The sequence below is a fragment of the Panthera pardus genome, unplaced genomic scaffold (assembly GCF_024362965.1).
Source record: "Panthera pardus isolate Hobbes unplaced genomic scaffold, ASM2436296v1 HiC_scaffold_10, whole genome shotgun sequence".
Lineage (NCBI taxonomy): Eukaryota > Metazoa > Chordata > Mammalia > Carnivora > Felidae > Panthera > Panthera pardus.
This window is the reverse complement of record NW_026526655.1, coordinates 62,955,534-62,968,148: the sequence shown is the minus strand read 5'-3', so window position 1 is coordinate 62,968,148 and position 12,615 is coordinate 62,955,534. Positions and strand designations below refer to the sequence as shown.

The window sequence follows — 12,615 nt, the reverse complement described above, 5'->3', positions numbered from 1 at the left end:
CTATATATAATTCCAATTTTCTCCCCACCTAATAGGGGATAATATAAATATAATTGAATAAAGAAAAATATACTGTTTTCATCAAAGGAATTAGGCTTCAGTACAATCTAATCTTAAACTGTCTCTTAAAAAATACAGACAAAAGGTTTTTAAATTGATTTTCAAATAAGATAAAGTTATAATGATTATAAAATACAATAATTCAGTGAAATTCAGGACTATAGAGCTAAAGAACTAAAAATTGGCATTCTAACAATATCCCAATTATTCTAAATTGAGTAAGATCTGATCAGGAAGTCAATATACCTGCATATTAACAGAAATCTTACCTACTAAATACTTGCTGTGACATTATAAACTGAAAATTTACAAAGATGATCCATTTTGAAACCATCCAAAATTGCACACTAATACAACTATCTACATATAACTGTATCTTTTAGAATAATTTAGAACCATTCATATTGGATAGCTCTACACCATCCTTTTCATCAACCTTATCAAACATTTTCAAATCCAGCTTCTCCTCAAAGCTTTGCCCAGTCATTTATTGTCTATATTTTTCTCTCATTTTCCTGTCTACTATCTATATCACTAATTTGAGTACTTATTCATAACTATATTGCAGTGTCATGGTATTTATGCAATTCAATTATATATACATTTCTATCCTTCCAATTGGAATATAAACTGCTTGAAGGCAGGGACCTAGTTAAATTCAACTTCTGTACTGCTTTAGAATATGAGATTCCAACAGTACTTAGTGACCAAAAATAAATAATTAAAAAATAAAATTCCAATAAAAGCTTTTTAAGTAACCATCTTGTTCCCATCTTCATACAGTCTCTTAAAATGTCTTAAATGTCTTCATATAATTCACAGGACTCTTAAAATTAAAACTCTCCCTGTGTGTCCTTTGCTAACAGAGTAATAATGATGCAGATACCTCTATTATGCAACTCCTGGAACCCCTGCTTAACTGAACCTACTAATCATACTTATCTCTTGGCTCATACCTAGTAATCATTCATTAACTTAATGTTTGCTCATCTTTATATCTGAAATAGTCCTATCTACATCAGTGTCAGGCAAAACTGGACATTTTTTAAAGATAGGAGATAGATAAAATTCACTCAACCTAACAAGGGAACGCTTACCAAGGTGCTGAAGAAATGCCTTTGATGACAAATGTGAGGATCACAAAGCACAGAATGGTCCATTGTTAGCACTAATATAATTCTGAATATTCCACACCCTATACTGGGGGTGGGAGAGTCTTATACCTGTGTGTAAAGCCTATCAAATAGTCCAGGAAGGGAGAATAAAAGCACTTAAGCGGCATTCTCCACAGAGAATATCCATCTCCCTCATCCTTTGTGTTCGCCACCACCAGGAAGTCATTGGCCCTTTCTCAGAATTTAGCAGTAGACTAGCAGTAGAATTTAGCAGTAGAGATGTAAATTAGAACATTCAGAGAAAGCATCAAGGAGCAGACATAAGAGATTATTCTCCCTTCCAGGACTGCATGGGGGTGACATCTGTGCCTTCTAGAACTGCAAGGAGGTCTAAGCTTGCAAGGCCCCATAGAGTCTCAACAAGAAAAATAAAGCATTTTTAGCCAAACTTACTGTTCCTTTTCTTCAGGTCCTGCCATGGGTCCCAATGCTACAAACAGTTTTACAAAGCTATGAGGGTGATTGAACAGAGAAATCATCTCAGTTAGCCTCTTTTTAGCCATTTTAATAAATTCAAAACTATGAAACTGTAGAGAGTGGTATAGACTAAGTATTTTACTGATGGAGTCCAAATCAAGGTGGTTCATATTGCTTAAAAATACTGTATTACACCTTTCTAATAGTGGGTAATAACTATATTTAATATTTCGAAGAAATTTTACTATTCTTCTTGCAACGTTGACCTGGGAAGAATCTATGGTATCAAAAAGATGTTCTGTTTTGTTCACTAATTGGTCTTGAAAACGTTGTGATATTAAAGAAGATATGTTGACCATCAATACAGACAAGGACCTAAAAGGGAAACAAATGCAAAGATTTTTACATTATTTAAGAATAAAAAACAATTCTAAGACTAAATGATTAGATACGGAAGAGAACTAGTTAAAATATTACAGGTTTTATACCACAAAAGTTTTCCTTTACTTATGGGACTTGAACACACATCTAGTAATTAAATGCCTTTAGATTTAAAACAAACAAACAAAAAATACATCGAAATAATATCTTTTGTTGAGTGTGTGTAATATCTCATTCTATAGATAACTGCCTTGAAGGAAAATATTTCAGTGAAATTCACTCAGAAATCACTTTGGACCAATTGCCTATGAATGCGCCATTAAAAGTCTCATTTTATATTTTTGGAAGTAGACTTCGCTTTGTTGCCCCTTTCTCTGCATATCTGTTATCTTACTAAAAAAAAATCTTGGCAAAATGTCTCTTACTAATAAATTATTTCATATTTTTTAATGCCTCATGCTAGACAGATAGTAATATATGACAGTAAGTACTGAACTTCAGGCAGCATTTAATATTTCTTCACCAAAAAATACTTTTAAGGAACATAACTCTTCCAGGTATTAAGGAAGACATCAAAATTACAAAGGTGAAGTTCCTGCTTTCAAAACGCAGGTGTTACACAATACAAAAACTGAGCCTGAGTGGCTCAGTCAGTTAAGTATCCAAACTCTTGATCTCAGCTCAGGTCTTGATCTCAGGGTCATGAGTTCAAGCCCCACATTGGGCTCTATGCTGGGTGTGGAGCTGATTTAAAAAAAAAAAAATCAGAAAACTACAAATATAAAGCATCATAATGCACCAAAATGCATAAGGAATGCAAAATGTAAAATACATATAACAAATGTTTGGGGATGATCATTAGAAAACATCTACAGAAAAGACATAAAAATGTAAATATAAAAATATCTCAATCATTAGGATAGGGAAATTATTTACATTTATTTTTGTTTCCAAATTTCTTCAACATTTTCAATAAAGTATATTTTAAAAACCCAGTTGTGAGGCGCCTAGGTGGCTCAGTCCATTAAGCATCGACTCTTGGTTTTGGTTCTAGTCATGATCTCACGGTTGGTGAGTTCAAGCCCCACATTGGGCTATATGCTGATAGTGTGGAACCGGTTTGGGATTCTCCCTCTCCCTCTCCCTCTGCCCTTCCCCCATTCACTCTCTCTGTCTCTCTCTCTCTAATATAAACAAACTTAAATAAAAATTTTTATATTAAATTAAAAAACTCAGTTGTACAATCTCTGGCTTCCCTACTCAAATGTTTAATGCTAACATTAATTAGTAACCTATCATTGCTATTTCACTTAACCATAAAACCCCCTGAAATGATTTTTTAAAACTGTATATTTATTTGTAATTGTAGTTTGGAGTAGGGAAATGTCCCAAGATTTGACTAGATTCTCAATGGAGTCTATAGGAATTTTTTACACTTAAAAAAATTTACACTGATTTTAATTGTCTCGGCTTTTACAAGCTACTTAGGTGTATGGGCGTGAAAACAGAGAGAGCATAAAATATACCACTGTAATGGTGTAAAATATACCACCATTATTTTAATGTTTATTTTTGAGAGAGAGAGAGAGAGAGAGAGACAGAGCACAAGCACAGGAGAGGCAGAGAGAGAGGGAGACACAGAATCCAAAACAGGCTCCCAGCTCTGAGCTGTCAGCACAGAACCCAACGTGGGGCTCGAACCCACAAACGGTGAGATCATGAGCTGAGCCAAAGTTGGACACTTAACCAACTGAACCAGCCAGGTACCCCTACCATTCTAAACATTTTTAATCATACCATTCAGTGATAATAAATATTTTCACATTGTTATGCAACTATTACCACCACCTACCTATAGGACTTTTTCATCTTCTGAAACTAAAACTCCTTGGCCATTTGAACAGTAACTCTCAATTCTTCACCCCCGCCAGCCCTTAGCAATAACCATTCTACTTTCTATTTTTATGAATTTCACTACTTTTGGAGTTCATATAAGTGGAATCATAATATTTGTCCTCTTGTGTCTGGCTTATTTCACTCAGTATAATGTCATCCATGTTGTAGCATGTGTCAGAATTTCCTTCCTTTTTAAGGCTAAATAATATCCCATTGTAGGTATATACCACATTTTAACTGTCCATTCATCAATCAAATGGACATTTAGGTTATTTCTACCTTTTGACTATTCGAACTAATGCTGCTATGGACACTGATGTATGCTATAGACTGAACTGTGTCCTCCCCTAAGCTCCATATATTAAAGTCCTAACCTCCAATGTAACTATATTTGGAGACAGGGTCTTTGGGAAGGTAATTAAGGTTAAATGAGATCATTGAGGGCAGGCAACCTTGTTAGCTTGCAAGTAAAGTAAAATCTCAAATCTTTCACAGATCTCAACAATATCATGTTACACTTTACATGTGTAAACAATATCATGTTTACACTTTCCCACAGCAACATTGCAAAGTAGATGCAAGGTAGTAATATTTTTTTTTAATTTTTTAAATGTCTATTTATTTTTGAGAGAGAGACAGAGGGTGAGCGGGGGAGAGGCAGGCTGAAGCAGGCTCCAGGCTCCAAGCTGTCAGCACAGAGCTCAACACAGGGCTCGAACTCACAAACCACAAGATCGTGACCTGAGCCGAAGTCAGACACTTAGCTGACTAAGCCACCCAGGTGCCCCAGTAGTACTATTTTATAGATAAGGATACTAAAGTTTCAAGAGATTAAAGTCACATAGGTAAGAAGTGGCAATCTAAGTGTATATGCATCCAAAGCCCAGAACCTCTCCAACCACATATTTACCTAAAATAAATTTACCTTAAGTCCTCTATGGTTTCCAGTTTCCTGTGTACAATATCAGCTATTTTTCCCATTAATGGACTGAAATATAAATGTTGATTCGCTAGGCAAAAGGAAAATTTTGATAGCATATTAATATCAAACCTATGAAAAGAAATATACAAAGGATATCATTACTATTTACTTTCACTTAAAACATGATACACAGTTATAAAATAAAAAGTAATCAAAAGTACTAATATACTAACACATTATGAATATAAAAGGAATGTTTCTAAAATGTTGATTATTTATTATTATAAAAGTAACAATTAAAAAGTCAGATACCTTTGGAATATTTTTAAAAGGGAAAAATCACAAAATTATTTGAATCACTTATTAATTTTTTGAGGTGACAGAACAATTTCAACACAAGATTGAACAGTAACAAAACAACCACTGCTACAACAATGCTGTAAAAAACTCCAGAATTTTTCTATAGGAAAAATAATCCTATTTCTTCAACAAGTGAATGGCAAGACAAAAGAGAGGAAAGAAGAGTTGTTACAGATTTTAAGACTCTTGAGAAAAAAAAAAAAACAAAAAAAACAAGACTCTGACTTCACTAAGACAAGCAGAAGAAAGTCCACAGCAGCACAATATGTAAGAGTAAAAAACTGCAAACAATCTAAATATTTATCAAAAGTACAACAGATAAATTATACATATTCATAAAATACTACACAGCAATAAAAAAAGAACAAATGACTGAATCATGCAACATCATGAGGGACTCTCTAAAGCATATTAAGCAAACTGAACTAGACAGAATATACTACAGGCTTCCATTCCTATAAAAACAAAACTAATTTATGGTATTAAAAGTCAAGACAGGGACGCCTGGGTGGCTCAGCCAGTTGGGCGTCCAACTCTTTTGGGTCAGGTCATGATCTTGGTTTGTTAGATCAATCTCCGCATTGGGCTCTGCACTGACATCAGAGCCTGCTTGGGATTCTCTCTCTCCCTCTCTCTGCCTTTCTCTCTCTCTCTCTCTCTCTCTCTCTCTCAAAATAAATAAATAAACATTTAAAATAATAAATAAAAGTCAACATACCAGTTATCCTCATGGTAGGGGGATGTGCCTGGAGAAAACATGAAGGGAACTTCTGGGCAACTAGTGATGTTCTATTTATGATCTCGGTAATATTACACAGAAGTGATCAGTATGTGAAAATTCATCAAGGTGTACACTTCTGATTATTGTAAGATGATGATATTCTTCAATCTAATGCTTACTCACAAAATGAGAGAGAGAGAGACACTTGAGACAAAGCAACCAAATATAATGTGTGAATCCTGTTTGGATACTGACTTAAACAAATTGTCTGTAAAAAGACCTTTATAGAGCAATCAAGCAAATCTGAACACAGACCAGGTATTAGGTGATATTAAGGAATTATTATTTATTTTTCATAGTGATGATGCTATTGTGATTATATATATTTTTATTAATGATTATACCTAGATTTCAATTTTTTTATTTTTCACTCTTTTTTTTTTTTTTTTTTTTTTATTAAGTAGGCTTCATGCCCAGCATGAAGCCCAACATAAGGCTTAAACTCACAACCCTGAGATCAAGACCTGAGCTGAGATCAAGAGTTGGACATTTAACCAACTAAGCCACTCAGGTGCCCAGCGATTATATATATTTTTAAAAGAGAGTTCATCTGTCAGAAATACATACTGAAGTATTTACAGATGAAGTGATACAATTTAAACTATACTGAGGGGTAGGGAGGAAATGGGAGGTGACCTAGATAAAACAAGTTGCTTTATGTTGGTAGTTGTTGAAGCTGGATGATGGGTACATGGGAGTTCATTATACTAATGTCTCTAGTTTTATAAATGTTTAAAATCTTCCACAATAGATTTATAAATCTGAATTTCAAATACATGCTGTTTACCCTTGGTATGATCCATCATATAGTGCTAATTCATAACAATACATCCTATTTGAATCATTATGAATTACATTTATATAACATTTATAAATATTTTAGCAAAATCATTAACAACTAATGTAACAAAAAATTAACATCATAGGCTACAGACTATAAAAATCATAAGTTAATATGTATTTTATGACTTAAAAATTCTATATGTGGAATACAAAATTAGCTTTAAAACTTTTCATATATTATCACGCAAAAATAAAAGTATTGCTAAATATAAAAACATATAGAATAAAATCTTCTAAGCTATTTTGAAATGAAAAAAAAATTTAAGTCTAATTGACTTGGAAGTACAATCGTACATTTGTAATTTAACTGTTTAATAGAAAAACAAAAAGAAAGTATTTTACAAGTGATTTGTTCAAACTGCATAATACACATTACAATGTTGCTGTAAAGAAAAATAAAGTTTTGAGTTATTGTCAATAACGACCAAATTTAACCCTAAAGATCCAGTAGTTTATACTGCTCATAATAGAAATAATATTATTTTCCTTATTCTCAATAAAAGATATTACAGATAAAGAGAATGCAAAAATGGAGGATGAGAAGACAATGGATTTAGGTCATGAGATTTACTAAGAGCACAATGCAGTAAATGAACATAGAGTTTCTCGACCCAAAGAGCTGTTCGATCCTGTTTAACCTAATCCAGCCCATATAACAAAGGCCCACTAGAGCTCATCCATACATAACCACAATTGTAAGAATTTATCATGGTTTATGTTTTAAGAAGCAATATGCTAAAGAGCATGAGATGGGATAATAATTAATAACCAGTGAAAAGCCTGCTCCTCTGTCTACAAATATATTGTTTCTTCTGTATTTTAGTCAATTCTTTCCTTTCTGCTGTAGGTTTCTGATTGGCTTAGGAGAGTTGTTCTCCTAAGAGTTTTTTGGTTTTGTTTTGTTTTTTACTTTTTAATCTCCATTACCTATTTCAGCCATCCCCCCACTCACTTCCCTTCTGGTAACCACCTGTTTGTTTCCCTGGTTAACAGTCTGTTTCTTGGTTTGTCTCTTTTTTTTTTTCCTTTGCTCATTTGTTTTGTTTCTTAAATTCCATATACAAGATAGATCATACGGTACTTGTCTTTCTCTATTTCACTTAGCATTATATACACACACCACATCTTTTTTACCATTCATCTATTGATGGACACTTGGGCTGCTTCCATAGTTTGGCTATTGTAAATAATGCTGCTATAAACATTCAGGTGCGTGTATGCCTTTGAATTAGTGTTTTTGTATTTTGGGGTAAATACCCAGTAGTGCAATTACTGGATCAAAGGGCCATTCTATTTTTTTTATTTTTGAGGAACCTCCATACTGTTTTCCACAGTGGCTGCATAAGTTTACATTCCTACCAAAAGTGCAAGAGGATTCCCTTTTCTCCACATCTTCAACAACACCTGTTGTTTCTTGTGTAGTTGATTTTAGCCAGTCTGACACATGTGAAGTGTTATCTCATTGTAGTTTTGATTTGCCATTTCCCTGATGAGTGATGTTGAGCATCGTTTCATGTGTCTGTTGACCATCTGGATGCCTTCTTTGTAGAAATATCTGTTCATGTCCTTTGCCCATTTTTTAATTAGATTATTTGTTCTTTGGGTGTTGAGTTGTATCAGTTCTTTATATATTTTGGATACTAACCCTTTATTGGATATGTCATTTGCAAAAATCTTCTCCAATTCAGTAGGTTGCCCTTTAGTTTTGTTGTTTCCTTTGCTATGAAGAAAAATTTTTGTTTTTATGTAGTCCCAATAGTTTATTTTTGCTTTTATTTCCCTTGTCTTAGGAGATGTATCTAGAAAAATGTTGCTGTGGCCAACGTCAGAGAAATTACTGCTTGTGCTCTCTTCAAGGATTTGTATGGCTTCAGGCCTCATGTTTAGGTTCTTAATGCATTGCATTTAGTTTGGTGTATGGGGAGAGAAAGTAAGCCAATTTCATTCTTTTGCATGTGGCTGTCCAATTTTCCCAACATCATTTGTTGAAGAGATTATCTGTTTCCCATTGTATATTCATTCCTCCTTTGTTGAAGATTAATTGACCATATAATTGTGAATTTATTTCTGGATTTTCTGTTCTATTGCATTTATCTATGTGCCTAGTTTCATGCCAGTACCATAGTGTTTTAATTACTACTGCTTTGTAATATAACTTGAAATCTGGAATTGTGATACCTCCAGTTTTGTTTTGTAGTTCCATACAAACTTTAGGATTGTTTGTTCTAGTTCCATGAAAAATGCTATTGGTACTTAATAGGGATTGCATTAAATCTGTAGATTGCTTTGGGTAGTATAGACACTTTAACAATATTTGTTCTTACCCATGAGCATGAAATGTCTTTCCATTTCTTTGCATCATTTTGAATTTCTTTCACCAATGTTTTATAGTTTTCAGAGTAAAGTCTTTCACATCTTTGGTTAAGTCTATTCTGAGATATTTTATTGGCTTGGGTGCAACTGTAAATGGGATTGTTTTCTTAATTTCACTAACGGCTGCTTCATAATTAGTGTATAGAAATGCAACAGATTTCTGCACATGATTTTGTATCCTGCGACTTTACTGAATTCATTTATCGGTTCTGGTAGTTTTGTGGTGGAGTATTTAGGATTTTCTATGTCCAGTATCATGTCATCTGCAAATATTGAGAGTTTTACTCCTTCCTTACAATTTGAATGTCTTTTATTTCTTTATGTTGTCTAATTGCTATGGCTAGAACTTCCAGTACTATGTTAAATAAAAGTGGTGAGAGTGGACATTCTTGTCTTGTTCCTGACCTTAGAGGAAAAGCTCTCAGTTTTTCACCACTAAGTATGATGTTGGCTGTGAGTTATTCATATAAGGTCTTCATTATGTAGAGCTATGTTCCCTCTAGACCTAATTTGCAGAGGGTTTTTATCATGAATGGATGTTGTACTCTGTCAAATGCCTTTTCTGCATCTAATGAAACAATCATATGGTTTTTATCCTTTCTTTTATTGATGTGAAGTATGACATTATTTTTAAAATATTAAACCACCTTTGCACCCCATGGATAAATCCCAGTTGATTGTGATGTATAATTTTTTTAATGTATTGTTGAATTCAGTTTGCTAATATTTCACTGAGGATTTTTGCATCTGTATTCATGAGACATATGGGCCTGTAGTTCGCTTTTTTTTGCAGTGTCTTTATCTGGTTTTGGTATAGGGTGACACTGGTCTCACAGAATAAATTTGGAAGTTTTCCTTCTATTCTCTGGAGTAGTTTGAGAATAGATAATAACTCTTCTTTAAATGTTTGGTAGAATTCGCCTATGAAGTCATCCGGTAATGGACTTTTGATTTGGGGGAGTTTGTTGATTACTGATTCACATTGCTGGTAACTGGTCTGTTCAAATTTTCTATTTCCTCCTGCTTTAGCTTTGGTAGCTTATATGTTTTTAAGAGTTTATCCATTTCTTCCAGGTTATCCAATTTGTTGGCATATAGGTTTTCATAATATTGTTACAATTGTTTGGGGTTTTTTTTGTTGTTGTTGTTTATTTATTTTGAGAGACAGTGCATATGAGAGCAGGCGAGAGGGAAGAAGAATCCCAAGCAGGCTCCAGACCTCCAGCACAGAGCTCAACGTGGGGCTTGAACCCACAAACTGTGAGATCATGACCTGAGCCAAAACCAAGAGTTGGATGCTTAGCGAACTGAGCCACCCAGGCAACCCTCTGTTACAAATTGTATTTCTGTGGGTGTTGGTTGTTATTTCTTCTCTTCCATTAGTAATTTTATTTGGGTTCTCTCTCTCTCTGTCTCTTTTTTTTTTTTTATGAGTCTGACTAGAGGTTTACCATTGCTGAGCTTTTCAAAGAACCAGCTCCTGCTTTTATTGATATGTTCTATTGTTTGTTTTATTTGTTTGTTTAGTTTCTGTATCATTTATTTCTGCTCTAATCTGAATTATCTCCTTCCTTTTGCTCAGTTTGGGTTTTGTTTTGTTTCTTTGGGTTTTTCTAGCTCCTTTAGGTGTAAAGTGAGGTTGTTTTAAGACTTTTCTTGCTTCTTGAGGCCTGTATTACTATAAACTTCCCTCTTAGAACCACTTTGCTGCATCCCCAAGACTTTAGTAACTTGGTTTTTTCATTTACATTTGTTTCCATGTAATTTTTGACTTATCATTTGGTTTCAGAGTTGACCCATTCATTGTTAGTGTCATGTTATTTAACCTCCATACATTTGTGTTGTGTTCCATGGCTTTTATTTTTTATCAAGGTATAACTGACACACAACATTATATTAGTTTCAGGTATACAATATGATGAATTGTTATTTATATACACTGTAAAATGAGTACCCCAATAAGTCTAATTTCCTCCTGCCACCATATAAAGTTACTATATAATATGTAATATAATATTGTTGACTCTGGTCACCATGCTGTACATCACAACCCCATGACTTACTTATTTTGTGACTGGAAGTTTGTAACTCTTGCCCATCTTCTCCCATTTTGCTCACCCTCCAACTCTCCTCCCCTCTGGCAACCACCAATCTATTGTCTGCACTTATAAGTTTTGTTTTGTCTGCTCATCTGTTTTTAGATTCCCATATATAAATGAAATTATATGACATTTGTCTTTCTCTGGCTTATTTCAGTTGGCCTAATATCCACAAGGTCCATCCATGTGCTTACAAATGACAAGATTTCATTCTTTTTTATGGCTGAGTAATATTCCATTGTATATATACACTACATTTTCTTTATCCACTCATCCATTAATGGACCCTGTGGTTATTTCCATATCTTGAATATTGTAAATAATGCTGCAATGAACATAAGGGTGCATATATCTTTGATTAGTGTTTTTATTTTCTTTGGATAAATACCCAGAAGTGGATTTATTGGATCATATGGTGGCTCTATTTTTAGTTTTTGTAGAATATCCATAATGTTTTCCATGGTGGCTGTACTGATTTACATTCCCACCAATAGTGTAAGAGGGTTCCCTTTGCCCCACATCCTCGCCAAGACTTGTTACTTTTTTGTCTTTTTGATAATGGCCATTTTGACAGGTGTGATATACTTCGTAGTGCTTTTGATTTGCATTTCCAATGATTACTGATGCTGAGCACAGTTTCATATGCCCATTGGCCATCTGTATGTCTTCTTCGGAAAAAGATCTATTCAGCTCCTTGCCCATATTTTAATCAGATTTGTGTTGTGTTGTTGATGTTATTTAATTGTAGTTCTTTCTATATTTTGGATATTAACCCTTATTCAGTTGTATGATTCACAAATATCTTCTCCCATTCAGTAGGTTGCCTTTTCATTTTGTTGATGATTTTCTTCACTGTGCAAAAGCTTTTTAACGTTGTCTCCTTGGTTATTTTTCTTTTATTGCCATTGCCCTTGGAATGAGATCCAAAAAAAATATCACTAAGAGCAATTTCAAGGAGCTTACTGCCTATGTTTTCTTCCAAGAGTTTTATGCCATTTGGTCTTGTAGTCAAGTGTTTATTCCATTTTGAGCTTATTTTTGAGTATGGTGTAAGATAGTGGTCCAGTTTCATTCTTTTGTATGTGGCTGTTCAGTTTCCCCAGCACCATTTATTGAAGAGACTGTCCTTTCCCCATTGTATATTCTTGTTGTAAATTAATTGACCATACGTGCACAGGTTTATTTCTGGGCTCTCTATTCTGTTCCATTGATCTGTCTGTTTTTATGCCAATAACACACTGTTTTGATTACTACAGGTTTCTAATATGATTTGAAATCAGGGTGCATGATGCCTCCTCTTTTTGTTCT

General features: G+C 33.9%; 1 protein-coding gene across 5 annotated transcripts in view; it reads right to left on the bottom strand.

The window, feature by feature from the left end:
* The window catches only part of FASTKD1 (FAST kinase domains 1), a 47,573-nt gene that overhangs the window by 21,672 nt on the left and 13,286 nt on the right, over positions 1 to 12,615 (bottom strand). For 3 of the 5 annotated variants that reach the window (XM_019458873.2, XM_019458888.2, XM_019458879.2), the window contains exons 4-5: positions 4,855 to 4,980; positions 1,629 to 2,027 (exon numbers count right to left, since the gene is read on the bottom strand). In XM_019458873.2, coding sequence (XP_019314418.1) covers positions 1,629 to 2,027; positions 4,855 to 4,980 — 525 coding nt within the window. The remainder of the gene's footprint in view (positions 1 to 1,628; positions 2,028 to 4,854; positions 4,981 to 12,615) is intronic. The other 2 variants (XM_019458893.2, XM_019458903.2) reach the window with 2 other exon arrangements.